We start from the raw sequence: 17,666 nt of genomic DNA on the forward strand, positions 1-17,666 counted from the left end.
TATACAGTATTACAAATGTACGTCCGCTGCTGATATTTGTCTGCTTTCTTCTAACGAAGTGAAGGAGGTAAGAAGAGGATGGGGATATGATCCCATCGTTATGCTTGAGTAGAGGCAGGGGCATGTGTCGCGTCACAGCTTTTGACGATCGAAAAGCTTGATGTATTGGGAGACCTGTGTGGAGATTTACTCTTCATTGAAAGTGTATTATGATGCTAAATGTACTACATAGATGAGTTTCTAATTAGTTTTTAATAAATTTCATTCTCTTAGTTTATGGTTTCATAGTATAGGAAAAATGATATGTTGTCGGAAGATATGGTTAAAGTATATTACTGATTTTAATTGTAATACTTGTATATTTTCTTCAAAAGTTTCATTCCTTTACCTTGTATCGTAACCATTATTATAACAAATTCTTAAAGGTAACAATAATATAAATATATTTATACTACGTTCATAGAAAATATTCTTATATTTACATACTAGCACATGCTATTCAGTGAATATCACTAACAATAAAGACGGACACAACACGACATCCAGAGTACAAAAATTGTTCATTTAACCCTTTTCTTAATCTGCAAATGCATGCCACCAACAGGTGACAGTATGATAGACTTCGGTTCCATCACCAAAGGTATTGGAGTTTCCTTGCTGACACTAAATTCATATTTGGACAGAAGAGAAATCAACCCAACTTTTGTCTGCATTAATCCAAACCGCATTCCTGAAAAAGACAGAGATAAATTTAACGGTATGACGAAGATAGTGTTAACTGATGAAGCATTTGTTTACATTAATAGAAGAGTAAACCGACAAAATTCGAAGAACTGGTCTGAACAAGCCTACTCTGCATTCATCCAGTCAAAAAGCAGAGTGTAGGAAAATAATTATTTGATATGGGATTCGGAACACCCGCATTGTTGAGTTGTTATTCACGCCAATACTTATTTGAACGTGTTCGAAGAGACTATTTTTTCAGCTTTGTTTAGTGAAGAAGAATATCCCTAGCCCTTACCTACAGGATTGTGCATCATCATCTTACTTTTCCTATACGGAACTATCTAAAGAAACAGTTTCCGACAAAGGATTGGACGACGTGGAACAATTGAATGATCACCCAGATTTTCCTTTGGGATTGTGTGAATAGTTTGGTGTAGATATACATAGAAATTTCAGATGAAACATTTTAAGTACTATATCATTATAGGTAGATGTCACTCCTGAGATGCTTCAGCATGTCCTCTCTGATGGGAGAAAATATGTACGACTGTGCACAGTTGGAAAATGAAAATGATGTTTGGGCACATTCTGTAAATTTTTTTCTTTACTTATTAATAAACTTATTCATACCATGAATATGATTAAAAACAATTCAAAACTGATTCCGGCGTTAGTTTTCTTATGAAATCTCCCACAATTTAGAGTAGTCGCAAGACAACTGTTTTCTTTAAAATTTCAAAGCTGCATCCAAAACGGCAGACGGTAAGGATTATGTATGTAATATTAGGTTAATTGGTCTCATAACAAATAATAGCATTTATGTTAAGCTAAGATAAATTATCAGACAAATTTATGGGTTCCTCTACACCAGGGCTGGGCACAGAGAGCGATTCCAAACTCTAAACGGGACGCTTCATATTCATCCGTAACTGCATCAAGGTTACGCGGTGTTCGGTGGGGAAGAGAAGTCATATAGCCCCCCGTGAGAGAGTAGAAATCGCTCTTGGTGCCCAGCCTTGCTCTACACTATTGACCTACACTACAGTTGACGTAGTAGCATAGTCTAGTACATACAGACACGAAGCTTGAGGCGATTTTTTGCATTTCTCGCCATACTCCAAGCGGTTAGCAAGTGAGAGTACTAGGAACAATAGACTGTGCGATAGTAGCGATCCTAGTAGCTAGCAACTAAAGTTCAGCTGTCATTGGATGCTTATTCCCAACGTATTGAGCTTCGTGACTATGTACTAGATTGTGGTAGTAGCTTATTATTATCTATTAAAATGCGTGCCTTTCAACTGAAATGAAAATTTCTTTTGAACTTACCGATGCATATTCTGGGTCCTTCTCCGAAAGGCAGGTATACATAGTGGTGTCTTTTAGCTTTTTCCTCCTCGCTGAATCGTTCGGGATCAAATTTCTCCGGGTTGGGGTAGTACTTGGGATCATGGTGAAGTCCCAGCACAGGGATGACAGTCAAATCTCCCTTGTTCAGCACAATATCCGTACCAGGAACTTGGTAGCTTTGGGTACATTCTCGGTTCAACATAGGAAGTGGTGGGTACTTGCGAAGAGTTTCTGGAATATTATATAAACTATATGTTAATATAGGCTTTTTTGTCCGCAATACACACAACACTTGGTAAAACAAGGACATTTAGATTTATAGATATCTTCTAAAAATTAGTTGTTTTTATTCTGGAATTTCACAGTCGTTAATGTTATAAGAGTTCACTGACCTCTGTAGTTGATATGTTTTATTTGATTCGTGTGATGCTTTCTCGCGGAAAATTTGATATTTATTATTTCTGAATTACTAAACCACTTGGTCAGTTGAGTATCTCAGTGAAAAATGGTTGGATGTAACATGTTTGCCCAAGTGTTGCATCCAACCTTATCCACGGAGGTACTCAGTTCTTAAACTGGAAGCATTAGTAGACACATCTTTTCATTAATGTCGGTTTAGTTCAGAAACATGTAGGCAATTCAGTGTTTTGATATTTATGATTTGGATTAAATTGCTGATTCATTTTGTTTAAATGTAATAAATGCGTCAGGTGCAAACCTTATCATAAGATCTAAGAAATGATAGACATTTTTCGAGAACCCAAAAGGGTCGCTAATTGAAATAGTCATATCTTCTAATACATGATTTGAATTATAAATTAAAAAGGAGAGAATACTCATTGCGATAGATGCACCTAACACTTTTAAGTGATATTAGAACTGCAATTTTGAGGAGCAGAAACTCGAATGAAAATTAAGCCTCTAAGGAAAATCATTATCACTATTCGAGTGATAATGTATAAATAGCAGCAATAAATCACCTCTTTGAAACGAAAGCCTCCACTCTGCTATTATATGGGATGATTCAGTAACAATCATTACACAAGTGGTATCTTAAAAATATATATAAAAAATTGTCCGATATCACCCCACTTGACGGCTATTATCACACAGTACGTATCTCACTTGACGATATGTGTCAGAGGAAGAGCAATAAAGTGTATTCATCTGAAGCCTGATTAGTATAATATGTAGCTAATCGTCGATGTATGCAAAGGAAAGGGGGAGGGGAAAGGCACTGACCCCTATCCCATTATCTCCTGGCCTAGTTACCTCATAAGTGGCGCCATGTTGGTATCACTTGTGAGGTTCAGACTTGTCTCCCGACAGTTGACTAAACAACAAACAATATGGAAAACAGTAATAAGATATTGCGGTAAACACGTTTAAGTTCATATCTTCGTAATCTGACTTCACAGATTCCAAGTTCCCTATTTCAAAATGTTCTGCATAGCATTTCCAATGTCCTGTTGAATTTTTGGACACTTTTACTGTTTATGAATGTACATATCCGTCAACATAGGTGTAGGCTATAATTTTTTAAGATTGAATAAACCAATCATATTGGTGAAGGATCGGTGGAGAGGAGAAAAATTCTCTCCGACACCGGGATTCGAACCCGGGTTTTCAGCTCTACGTGCTGACCCTATCCACTAAGCCACACCGGATTCTAATTCCGATGCCGGATTTAATCCTCTCAGTTTAAGCTCCATAGATATGTGACAGTGGCACAATGTCCAACACACTATGTGCAGAGGTGCACTCATTACGAGTGACTGAGTGGCCGGATCCGACGGAATGAACGCCGTCTTAAATCATTAAGTGATTATATACGCATACAGTATAATAAAAAATCGCAATAATATGATATGCGTAAATAATCACTTAGTGATTTAAGACGGCGCTCATTCCATTGGATCCCAACCACTTAGTCACTCATAATGAGTGCACCCCTGCACATAGTGTGTTGGACATTGTGCCACTGTCACATATCTGTGGAGCTTAAACTGAGAGATTCAATCCGGCATCGGAATTAGAATCCGGTGTGACTTAGTGGATAGGGTCAGCTGAAAACCCGGGTTCGAATCCCAGTGCCGGAGAGAATTTTTCTCCGCTCCACCGATCCTTCATCATATGATAATGTAGAATTCCTGCACGGAAATATCGTATGTACTTCGGTACATCGCAGTAATACAATCATATTGGTTGTTAATTGCGATAAATATGAGGAAATGATCCTTAATACATTAGCTTAGAAATCATAATTATGTTAATGCCTCGATAAGGTGTTACATTATTAAGAATTGTACAAGTACAATTTTCAGCAGGTGTTATTTTGTATACGAACTATGAACTGTGACAGCCTTAGTTGCACTGGATAAAGTAATTGAATGAGACTGGAAATGATCTGACATCTCTTCTTAACTGAAATTATCATCCAGGGATGAGATGAAATGATTGCCTACATTATAATGGGACTGTGAAATAACCATGAAATCATAATGTTAAGGAAATGCGAAATGGATGGGGAAAATCTTGTTTACGACCACTTTTCCCACTGAAATTACTATTAAATGCTAGCCACCGGCGTGGCTCAGTTGATTAAGGCGCTTGCCTGCCGGTCTGAAGTTGCGCTCGGGCGCGGGTTCGATCCCCGCTTGGACTGATTACCTGGTTGGGTTTTTTCCGAGATTTTCACCAACCGTAAGCTGAATCTATGGCGAATCCTCGGTCTCATCTCGCTATCACCAATCTCATCGACGCTAAATAACCTCGTAGTTGATACAGCGTTGCTAAATAAGTAACTAAAAAACTATTAAATGTTCTTTCGGACATCGAATCCCGATTTCCACCGACATGAATGGTAGCTAAATAACGATAAATGACTAGAAAGTCCATGAAAAATTGTCATGCAAATTCAATGATTGACTGTTACATTGATGATGACAGTGGTTGGAACATTCTTACAAATCTTAAGCTTACCTGAAACGACTTTATCTAAATATCCCATCTGTTGAACAGCTTCATAAGTGATTTTTCCATCATGTTGATTCAAAATTTCATCAATTTCCTGTCTCACACGTTCTTGAATGTCTGGATTGATACACAACTCATACAAACAGAACTGGATTGTGGTGGAAGAAGTCTCGAAGCCTGCTGCGAAGAACACGAAGGACTGGGCTGCCAGGCAGTTCATAGACATTGCTGAAAAATAAATAATGTATCTTGAATTGAGATTGTAGTATACTTTTTCTGTAGTTACGTTACTTGTGTTTAAGAATATGCCGTACCCTTGTTTACTTGTAATCAGTCAATGGTAATTAGTATTGGAAATGAAAATAAATTCGCTGAATATTAGATTAGTCCACTCGGGGATTGCAGATGTCACTATGTGTGGCGTATTGATATGTGCTGTTTCTGCAATCCCCTATTCATTTAAAGTTTATAGGCAATATGCAGTTGATCAAATTTTCAGTTTGAAAATAGAAAATTGATTAGAGAAAGTAAGCAGTTAATGATGTCAAATTTATAACAGCTAAAGTTTGTAGGCATCTACGCGTATATCCTAAACTATAGTAATGGCTGAGAAAATGCAAAAGGGGGGAATTTAAATTGGGAAAATACTACAGTACTGTATACTTTCACAGACTTAGTTAATAAATTTTCGATATATATTTATAATATCGATGTCGAAGTAGAAAGAGAAATGCAAAAGAATAAATCACAAAATTATGTCTTAAAAAATGTTAATAAAAGCGGAATTGAGATTTTATAAAAAGCCTACATCAGCGGTCATCAAATTGCACGCTCGGACTAGCGTCTCTTACCCGCGGGAAAGACACTGCCCTAGCGTGCAGTCGTCGCTGCTGGCGGGTATGCTGTCTCTCTATCCCTTGTGCACGACGGAGCAGAGTTCCTTACCCTCCATGCACTCTACCCATTTCAGCGAGTGCTGACGACCACTGGCCTACATCCTAAAAAGCTACATTTAAGTACGGTAGTGTAGTGTAGAATTTTTATTTTAATGTTGACAGCTCAGTACATGCATCAAATCGAATGAAATTGGCAGTGGTCTTTATGCACATAATCGAATTTTGATTTTAAAACGAGGATGAATTACTACAGAGTATAACATGAATTAAATCAAATTGGTAGAAATTGAAGTGTACAAATATCTACCTTTGAAAGAATAACATACAGTATATGTATGTGTAAAACAGATATTGACAGACAATAATTGAATTGAAAGAACAATCTCAAAATGTGTATGTTCACATATTTATCAAATACCATTGTCGAACTATATAAATGAAATTACAACATGAAATCTTAAAGAAATGTTGATTAGCACACAATTAAGAATTTTGAATATTTAATCCTAAGCAAGTTTGAAAAACGGAAGTGAAATTTTGATATAATATCGACCATTTAAAGCAGTGGTTCCCAAACTTTTTCAAGGTGCGGCCTACTTTTGGGCAAGATATTTGTTTGCGTCTCCTTCCTCCCCTTCCGTACCGGCATTTAATTCCATTGAAAAAACACAAATCCCTGTAAAATCGAAAACGACAATTTTACTCAAAATCAGTGGATACCACCCAACTTCTAATGTACCGATAAATGCAAAACAAGAAATCTGAATATGCAAACCTATTTCCCGATTCTCTTTAGCTTCATAGACTTGCTGATATACTTTTCGAACACTTAAAACTCTTTGAATAGTAATTTGCAATGCCAAGATGTTGACATAATAACAGTCAAAGATACAATCGAGTGATTTATAAGGAAGCTTGGTTTTTGGTCATCACTTGACAAAAAAAATTATTGATTCTATTGTATTAAAGAACTCATGGAAAATTTGTCATAGGATACAACAAATACAGAGTTTGATTTTGCGTGCATAGAGTTAAGTTTGCACAGTTTGAAATAATAGTTTTTAATATATTTCCCGGAAGACACTCAAAACAAAATAAATACGACAGTCAGATGGATACTGAATTTGTTTTTAGACAATAAAACTGAATTCAACTAGCTGAAATTCAGTATTAAGAAAAGAGTCATTGAAATATGTACCTACTGATGGAATATTCAAACTATACTTTTTTCGCAGAGCTTTGACTAGTTTTGGATCAAAAGAATGTAAGAATACTTCGAAATTAAAATAATTTTTTAAATTTTTTATAGCAATTGCAATGTATGCATAATAAGTTTCTCGCCATAATTGTTATCATAATATAATCGAAGAGTCCTTAAAATTGAAAACGCCACCAGTGTGTATGTCTATCGAATGTAGTGTTTGAGAAGCTACCATTTGAAAAGTAGGCATAGCTTTCGCTTTAATTATTTTTATACAGCTACTGAAACATTATATTTATTTTTTTATGTTCAAGATTGTTTATATTCTTAAGCAGAAAATAAATGTGCCATTAATAAGGCGTTTTTTGTTTTATTTCGTAAAGCATGTCGCGACCCCCACTTTGGGAACCACTGATTTAAAGTATGCACTTTTGAAACATGGTTTATGATTAACATATTTAGATATTTAGATCCGCTTTTATTAACATTTTTAAGACATAATTTTGTGATTTATTTTTTTGCATTTCTCTTTCTACTTCGACATCGATATTATAAATATATATCGAAAATTTATTAGCTAAGTCTGTGAAAGTATACAGTTACTGTAGTATTTTCCCGATTTAAATTCCCCCCTTCTGCATTTTCTCAGCCATTACTATAGTTTAGGATATACGTGTAGATGCCTATAAACTTTAGCTGTTATAAATTTGACATCATTAACAGCTTACTTTCTCTAATTAATTTTCTATTTTCAAACTGAAAATTTGATCAACTGCATATAGCCTATAAATTTTAAATGAATAGGGGATTGCAGAAACAGCACATATCAATACGCCACACATAGTGACATCTGCAATCCCCGATTGGAAAACTGATAGACAAGCGAAACTAAAAGTTAAACTCATAGACGAATATAGTGCAGTCGGTTTTTACACATTGCGTGCACCAATCTCGGTTAAGAACGTTTAAGTAATAGTTATTAGTTAACTACGATTATGTTGTATTTCTCTGGCACCAATCTCGGTTAGGAGTTAAACGACGCTAACCATGGGTTGTCATGATAAGCTAAAATTTGCTCTTTATTCATCGTATCAAAGAATCCCCACCCCAAATATTATAATGTTGTACAGTATTTATATTGTATGACTTCAGATTTTCCACGCTTTGACACCTGTACGGCTTTTTATCGGTTGAAATCAGGGGAAAACAGACAAATCAGTCTCGTAATCGTAGTATGCGCCCCCTTCCCCGCGAAAAAAAAGCAAGATACCAAATTTTATTTGGATTAGAGGACTTTGGATTTCCACCTCCCCCTGCGAGTCACCTCTTGGTGTGTCATGATGGGCTAAGATTTTTCTTTTTTCTTATCCAAGAACCAAAAGTCCCAGAACCAAAGATTACTGCTTTTAAGTGATCGGTGAATGAAACCAGGAGAGGGCGTGGTTTGTGCGTATTTTAATGTAGAATATCTTTTTCCGTGGTTATGAAGGCTAAGAGTATAAAATTTGGTAAATATTGCTGAAAAATATAATTTGAATATTTAAATTGCAGGACCATTGCTTTTCACATGGGGTCATACTAGTAACGAAGTGAAGGCTAATTCAGTGCATTCTATGTAGTTATATGTACACAGGATAATTCATTAAACTCATAAATTGGACGGCGTGGCGTGGTAAAAATATCAAAACAGTTCAGATCGAAAAGTAATTACAAAACTATCAGAAGAAAATTTAATATGAAAATAGGTACTAACAGAGCTACATAAAGCGCTACAAAAGTACGCTAGAACCTTCCGTAAACTATGAAACTTTGACATAGTAGGCCTACTTACTCTTCGATCATCAGTGAAGAAATAAAATAGGCATTTGGTTTAGAATTGGATATTTTCATTTTGAAAAGGCATAGACCGATAAGCAATTAAATTAGATGAATATACGTTAAATAGGGTCCGTCTTCTTGCTTATCAAGTAATGTTAAGTCTTAATTATTAACTATGTCACATTTATTGATTGGATTAACGTTTTCGGCAATTATTTGCCATCATGACAAATAATTGCCGAAAACCTTAATCCAACCAATAAATGTGAAATAGTTAATAATTAAGACTACACATTACTTGATAAGCAAGAAGACGGACCCTATTTAACCTATATTCATCTAATTAGAATTGGAGGTCTACTCGTTACCCTTAAACTACGGCCACTTCGCCCGTTATCCCTTAGCCCTCTCTTCTCCTTGATGCCAAAAAGATGCAACGGAAGTCTTATGACAACCCTGTTTGCTGCTTACTACATTAATGATCATTTTGAATGCCTTCTGGTTTAAACCAGTGTGAGGAAGCCCCCCAAAAAATATACTTAAACTGTACCCAGAAAGATGATTGGAAACGAAGTCTCAAACAAAAGAAAATCTGAGAAAAGGGAAGAGAGCAAACGAGAAGAGGAGAAGAGAAGAAAAAGAAAAGTAATTCCAACTGAAACACTCACTGTTATCATCTGATTTCTCTTCCATTGTAGTGTGTCCGTTCTGGTGACTATTTTTGTACTCGGTGTCGATTACTCCCTTGTTCTTGAGTTGAATCAGTAACTGCATGAAGTCATTTCGTTGAATGCTGTTTTTTTCACGATAGTTAACTGTATCTTCTACCATATTACGGAAGTATTTTGCCACATTTTTGTCCAAAACCCTCAATTTAACTATGTCTAATAAAGCAGGTACCATAAAAGAGAGAAACCCTGCTAAAGAATCTTTAATTGATGGTTGAAATATTTTTCTTCCCCATTGTCGAAATTCCGCATCTGGGTTCTTAAGACAGTTACATTGTATGCCAAAAGCGCAAGAGGATATTACGTCTGTGGAAAATCGAGCCACGACGTCCTTTATTTCAATAACTTCTTCGTTGTTAGCTGTTTCCGTTAGACATTCGGCAAGCTCCTGTCCACAGTCGACCAAAGTCTGGAACATCATCTTCATCTTCCCGGACGTGAATGTCGGTGTCAGTTTAACACGGAGATTCCTCCACTTGTTCCCGGGCAAAAGGAACAAATGGCCTGATAATGGTTCCCGCTCTTCGTTAATATAGAAACCTCTGTCATGAAAGTTGGAGAAATCTTTTACTAATACGTTCTTAATGATTTCTGGATCGCGGAAGAGAAATCCCGCTTTTGTAAACATGTATGTGCCTGCATATTTCTCTCCGTCTAGTTGGTCGTATAGTCTTTTGAAAGCTTCTCCAATTGTTCTCCGTTGTAATATAACATCGCTAAAGTTTCCGAAAGGGAACGTTGGTTCTACGTAAGCCACGTTTCGTTTCTTCCAGTATGTCCAGGAACGCTTGAAGTAAAAGTAGATTGCTGTCAGTGTGCAAACTGCTATGACCCCAGCGTCGAGAATAAGCGATTCAAATATGATCGCCATCTTTGGAATCTTTCTCTGACGTTCTCTGGAATATAATAAAAGGATAAATCATTTTCAATTAGTCTAGGCCTATATTGAATACATTCTTCATTAAAATAAATTATTATTATTATTATTATTATTATTATTATTATTATTATTATTATTATTATTATTATTATTATTATTCATCCTTGCATGTATTGGGCCTAGTGGCCCGTTACGGTACCTTGCCAACGCTTGAACGGTCTGCCCAAGGATATCTTGCCCACAGGATGGTAATTTAAAATTTGGCGTGGAATTCTAGAACGAGGCATTCTGATGACATGTGATCTCCAGTTATGTCTGTATTTCTGTAGATATTCAGTAATCGATTCAATCTGCAGTTCTTTCATAATGTCAAATTTTCTAATGTGATCTATTATTATTATTATTATTATTATTATTATTATTATTATTATTATTATTATTTATTATTATCATCATTATAATAATTATTGTTGTTATTATTATTATTATTATTATTATTATTATTATTATTATTATTATTATTTCTTCATCTCGTTGAGCATTATACAGTGAACTGATGCTTTGAATAAATTAATACTCTCACACACTTGCTTCCTAGGAATCTTAACAAGTATGCGTTCAGCATCGGACAAAAAGAGGCTTAAATGAGGACTTGGTGTAAATATTACTAAATGTATAAGATTCTAACAAAGAAGGACGTCATTGATTGTGATTAATCCATTTGTGTTTACTACAGATGTTATGTATCTATCACATCTATCAAACAGTCAAACATCACCTCACTACTATTAGGCTAAATGTATAATTTGATTTCTCTACTCATACTTTTATCTGTTTTCTCTATTAATTTTACTATTTCTGTGTAATTAGGCCTACTAGGGTTAATATAGCTCAATTGCGAATAACATTATTTACTTCCTATTGTAGCTTATTTTTAGGTTAAAAGCTCTACTTTGATCTTTTTATTCCAATACTGTATTTTGAAATTCATTTCATTGTATCTATTTTAGTTTATTGTATATTTCATATTGTTTATAGTAGTTAGTTCTGGTCGTGTGGAAGAGAAGGCCTGAAGGCCTTAACTCTACCAGACGAATGAATAAATAAATAAGTAAATAAATAAATAAATAAAATAAATAATAAGTGAATAAATCATAAGTGAATAAATAATAAGTGAATAAATAAATAAAATAAATAATAAAAATAGGTGAATAAATTAATATATAAATGAATAAATAAATAAACAAATTAATAAATAAAGAGGTGAATAAAAAAACAATACATGGGACACTAAAGAAAACACGTAAGGCATTACTTATAACTGATGATGATATTGGTACGATGATGGATTTGCTCTAAATAAGATCACATCAGTACTAAAAATATATCTCAGTTTTCATTGCCATTGTAGGTAATAGATTTGTTGAAAAATATTCAAAAAGTTTCCAAGGCACCTAAAATAAATTTAGGTATAGCTCCCTGTAAAGCTGATTTGAATAATTTCAAGGGAAGCCCCAACGCTCTACCGATTGAACTACCCAGGAACACAATAAGTGTGCACTAAATGCTGGGCTCTGACGATCTGTCAACCACACTTGATATATGTAGATAAAATGGGAAACGTTCCCGGGTAGTTCAGTCGGTAGAGCGTTGGCGCGCTCAGGCAAAGGACCCAGATTCGATACCCGGCTCTGGAACAATTTTTCTCTTGAAATTATTAATTGTCTGCTGTTTAAAAATCGTTTTGACTTTTGATATTTATGTTTGTGCTGCTCATTGTCACTCTAAATATAGATGTTAATTGTCCTGGAATTTATAATCCAGTAGATTAATTGTTAATTATCATAGTAGGTAACCATATCTAATGGATATATTTTTCCCAACCCTGGCCAAAGTGTTCACCAGATATCAATCCGGTAGACTTTGGCTTTGAAGCTCTCTTGAAAGAGACATCCTGCAAAATTGAGACAAGAATTGAAGTATTTAGTTTTTATGATTATTGCTTATATCTCATTGATTTGCCACTCAAATTCTGTCAACATAATTACTAAGCATCTGAACCGTTTAAAGTCACTCTTGTAGATAACCTGCGAATGTTGAAATATTTACGTCTATTTATTAATGTCGATAAATAATTTAATGAAATGGAAACATAAATAAACGGAAGAGTTATCAACATAAATTAATAATTCATAATGTAACCATTTAAATTAAACTATAACAAGCATTGCGTAAAAAGTTTGTAAATAAATTATTATTTTTTTGTTTTTGTTTACACATTATTATTAAAGGAATGTCATAGTAATTTAAATTGGTAACTCTGAGTGAAGGAAATTATATACCTATTATTGTCAAAGATTATTAAAATATTAACGAGTAGTTTTTATGTGTGTACATATTATTGTTTATTATTTATGACACAAACAATTCTAGTAGGTTTCTAATAAATATAAATATGGAATAATTAACAGTAGAACCACTTAAATTAGCCTAATTGCTAACAGGTATTTCGTAAGAAAGATTAAAAATAAAACACTGTTTATGATCTAATCTTTACACACCGTTTTCAAAGAAATTACAACGCAACATAAAAATGTAAGTTTCGGTGAATGACCTTTTCTATAGTGTGCAAATAACAAAATATTTAGGTAAGTTTCAATAAAATTTTAATAATACACCAATAAGGAGGTTTAAGAAACACAATCTAAAGGGTCTTCATTGATGAATGTAGTAAATAAAACTATGTTATAAACTATTAGAGAATATGGGCAGTTAGGTACTTAGACCTACCTGTTTATGTTGATCTGTGCAGATCTCTGAAAACACTGTCAAGAATTCGAATATTTCTATGTTTTATATCTGTGCCGCGGGGAGTATGACTTGCAAAGAGCAGTACCGTGAAAAGGAGAATGGCTGCTATGTAATTTGTGTGTCCTACTCTATTCTTCCGTCTCACGCAATGGGCAAGAGGTGTTATTTCATGAGTCAGCGATTTAAAGCTGTTTAAGATAATGTGAAAATATCTTGACGCACAAAGTGGTTCTATCTACAGATAACTTAACATGTGCCTACTTTGTATTGAATTGTTTCTAAATCTTCAGATAACATACCCATAAAATCATAATAATTTACGTATGATACAATCAATTCCGTCGTTTGTGCATATCATCATGGAAAATACACGTGGAGATAATGGCAAATGTGAAGATCTAAAAAAAATAGATAGGCCTATATTTTTTTTGGTAGATGTTATTTCAATTTAGAATTTTAAAAAGAAAAGAAAGAAATTCTCCGTTTTACATCTACTGTCTCATTAAACAAAATATAAATCAGTAGCCTATATGGTGCTGCAAAAATCGAGTTCTACACTTTAGCGAAAATACACGTTTTCAGAATCCTTGGTTTGAAGAAACTGGTTTTGGGCGTACCGTCAGATTGTCTATCTGTGGAATGTGATTTCAATTACACTATTGTTGATACTTGGTATCGACAAATGAATAATTTACTCAGAAACTATCACATTAACGTACAGGGTGAGTGAGGAGAAAAGACACATGGTGTGAGAGGTGATAATATTGTTGATTCTGAACAAACAAGTTTATATGTCCTGTTCTGAACGGTTTCGGAGAAAACTAATGGAAACAATGAGGAACCGGAAAAGTGCAGGTGATAGTAAATTAAAATATTGTTACCTTATATTTTGTTTAATTGTGTACTTTAATTTACATAACATGTTCAAAAAGTCCACTGACAACTTGAGTGCACTTTGCAGTTCTTGTATATAGCTGCTCTGTTGCTGATTTGGACATTCCTTTACTTGAGCACAAGCATGTAAAATACGAGCGAGAAGTTTCTCCCTTATTTATACTTTGTGCTGGTAGACTTCACTCTTAAGCCAACCCAAACACAGTAATTCAACGGAGTAAGGTCGTGTGAACTCGGTGGCCAAGAAATGACTCCACCGCGATAAATCCAACGCCCAGGATACTTTCATTGCTCCTACTACAACCTAATGTCGGTTTGGTTGGGTCCGCATGTGAGGCTGATGAAGGACATGAGACTGACGCCCGTGATTTTCAAACATCTGTATATCAGATTCTGTTAAGAACAGTGCATATGTTCATAGAAACTTTTTTGTTCCGAATCACCAATATTATCACTCCTCACACCATGTACCTTTCCTCCTGACTCACTCTGTATAATAATCTTACAAGCAAATATTCTGATGGGGGCAGATAAAAAAGTTAATTTATTTTCTTCCACCAAGTTAATAATGTCAAAAGAAGTGCTTATACAAATTTTGGCCACTCGGCCGCAATTATGAGGCCGTCCAGAAAGTGATTTTATCTGGGACCATTTACAGAAAAAAGCACAATTGCATGGAAAGATTTATTGAAACAGATACAGCAGTACCAAGGGATCAGTTTTTCTATCCTTGTGTCGTACAATTCAGCCGCTTTGGATGGGAACCAGTGTTTGACAGCCATCTGTACCTCTCTGTCGATGCCATGAAATGACAAATGTCTCCAATGCGGTGGGGAATATGTTGAAAAATAGCTCAACAATTGCTGTGTCTGTTGCAATAAATTTTTCCAATGAAATTGTGTTTTTTTTTCTGTTAACGGCCCCTGGCGAACTTATTTTTTACGTCCCTAGTAGTTGCGGTCGAGTGGCCAAAATTTGTATAAGCACTTCTTTTCGCATTATTAACATAATGAAGAAAAAATTAACTTTTCTATCTGCCTCCTTCAGAATGTTTGCTTGTTATTAAAATTATGATTCATTCATTTATAGTTTTCTGTCCAAAGGGCAGGTCCTTCATTGCAAACCCAGCATTATCCAATCTTTCCTATTTTCTGCCTTCCTCTTAGTCCCCGCAAATGATCCATATATCCGCATTCGCAGATGATCCGTATACACGATTACGATATTGTATTTAAAATCAAAACAGGAACGGCAATTTACCCTAAAAGTAATTCATCTTCTTTTGTCGATGAAGGCTCAGGTCTCCAGATGCAGCTCAGAGATTCAGATCTGGTCTGACCAACGCAACACTTCTCTTGTCTGCCTACACTTCTTTCTCTTAGAACATAGTCGAGAATCCTTTTTGAAAGTCTTCTGTCGTTAATCGTCAAGTTATTACTTTTCAAATTTAACTTATATATTTTTTTATATCTACAAGCACGTTAGCTATTTCTAAGCTTTCTCCTATTTTTATTTTGATTTGTATCTGTTCTTGTAACTCTTCTTAAGGGTCTGAGTAATCAAATCTGTTTTATCTCCAACCTTTTTTTCAAAACTCATGTGTCATAATACAACGTGAGCATAGATTTTGTGGAGACAAGGATTAACATCTTGACATGTTGTTACGAAGGTTCTATCATTTAATTCCATTCCGTTTGTTATATTTATTTATTTATCTAAATGTTTCTTATCTAATCTAGATTACTTACAATGTCTCCAGATACTTGAAAGTTGCTACTTTGTAGTTGTCTGTGATTGTCTTGACTCTAAACTGTTCTTTGTCTTGCATCGCCATAGCTTCTCGTATTGTTAATGGAATCTTTCATTCCAAGTTTTCTCCTAACATTAAATCTATCATGCGTTGCTTTTTGAAGATTGTCTTATGACCTACGTGTTAAAACTTGGCCAACTACATAGAAAAGCGCAGCCTTTCTTGCACGTTTTGTAGTTTTAATATTGTCCTATAATACCTTATATGATTTATAACCTAAATATAAAGGAGTACCGTAAAATGGGGTAACTTTGCACCTGCAGCGGTAACTTTGCACCATCTATGAAAAACGTTTATATAGGTCTAGGGGTGTTTACGTGAATCAAATTTATCTGTTCATCACTTCCACCAATAGATGGAATATGTGTACAGTATTTTTCTAATGTTCGTGGTCATAGAAATTGTTTATGGTATCTCTATACCTTAACAACAGAACGTGTGCATAATTTGATTGAAATATAGATTAAATTAATTACCTTTCATCAGAGATGGTGTGCACAATCTCAAAATAAGTTATACGTGTATCTGTTCCTTATTCATCCATTTATACTTTCTAGTTTCACTTGTGCAGCTGTTTCGTCGGCAAATTGTGTTACAGAATAATTTTCTAATCAAGGTGAATTTGAGGCTAAATTGGGGTCACTTTGCACAGAAACATAAACGAAGATTTTTTAAAATTTTAATTGCATTATAATCATTTGAGGACCTTCCATGAAGTTTAAAAACGCTTACTATAACTCACGCTTTGTATTACAGCTAAATTACTTGAATTTGTTTTTCTTTTTATTACATATTAAAGTCGTACATGGTCTCTCACTGCCAAACGTGGTAACAATCTCAAAATTGTCAAAGGAAATTATTGATACGGATACTAGGCTTATCACTGAGGGACACAGTTCCAAATGAAGTGCTCCAAAAGATGTCAGCAATTGGTTCGGCTTTAACAGGTACCAGGGAATAAAAACAAATAGTGCTGTCATCAATGCAGTGGCAAAATCATTCAAATCCTGCAAATGAACTGAAAGGGAGGATATTATGGAATATGAATGGGAGGATGTAATTGGGAGACTAAATCCACTCAAGAAAGTATCAAGAAGGGCTTGGTTATATTCCATTCCAGAACTTGACACAAAATTGCCTAATACATATAATTTTTTACAGTTATTCACGTGCTGTTGTCTCGACTTGTCATTCGAAAGAACTGAAAATATTGTTGAAACAACATTTTAGAACAATGTGACCACTTATATTGAAATTTTGTTTAGTTTTTTTTTTTCAAAAGAGTTTTGTCCGCGTTACTATTTATAGCAGTTTTTGAATCTGTGTTTCAATTTTTCCTGTTCCTGATACAGAATATTTTCATTGTTTAAGACGTGTATGGTGCAATGTAACACCAGCAGTGGCAAACTTTGCACCACCTCTCTTAAAACTCTGGCGGTGCAGAGTAACTTTGCATCAATTTTTGGCAGATTATAAATTTCAAAAGACATTTATTTTCGAAGATATGACTGGCTAAATACATTCTTGCATACCCCTAGAACTTATAAAATAAATGCCCATCTCAAAATTAGACATTTAA

The 17,666-nt window shown here is 34.7% G+C and overlaps 2 protein-coding genes across 2 annotated transcripts in view; both read right to left on the reverse strand.

Moving 5' to 3' along the window:
• LOC138692791 (probable cytochrome P450 6a14) overlaps window positions 1-13,517 on the reverse strand; it is a 47,758-nt gene extending 34,241 nt beyond the window's left edge. Inside the window, exon 1 of the mRNA XM_069816002.1 lies at window positions 13,363-13,517. The gene's annotated coding sequence lies outside the window, so the exon portion shown is untranslated. The remainder of the gene's footprint in view (window positions 1-13,362) is intronic.
• Window positions 427-17,666, reverse strand: part of LOC138692746 (uncharacterized) — a 44,601-nt gene continuing 27,361 nt past the window's right edge. The window contains exons 7-11 of the mRNA XM_069815939.1: window positions 13,363-13,388; window positions 9,633-10,588; window positions 5,056-5,277; window positions 2,053-2,304; window positions 427-730 (exon numbers count right to left, since the gene is read on the reverse strand). Of these exons, the coding sequence (XP_069672040.1) occupies window positions 561-730; window positions 2,053-2,304; window positions 5,056-5,277; window positions 9,633-10,588; window positions 13,363-13,388 (1,626 nt within the window). The 3' untranslated portion in view covers window positions 427-560. The remainder of the gene's footprint in view (window positions 731-2,052; window positions 2,305-5,055; window positions 5,278-9,632; window positions 10,589-13,362; window positions 13,389-17,666) is intronic.

Source organism: Periplaneta americana, chromosome 17 (genome assembly GCF_040183065.1).
Source record: "Periplaneta americana isolate PAMFEO1 chromosome 17, P.americana_PAMFEO1_priV1, whole genome shotgun sequence".
NCBI lineage: Eukaryota > Metazoa > Arthropoda > Insecta > Blattodea > Blattidae > Periplaneta > Periplaneta americana.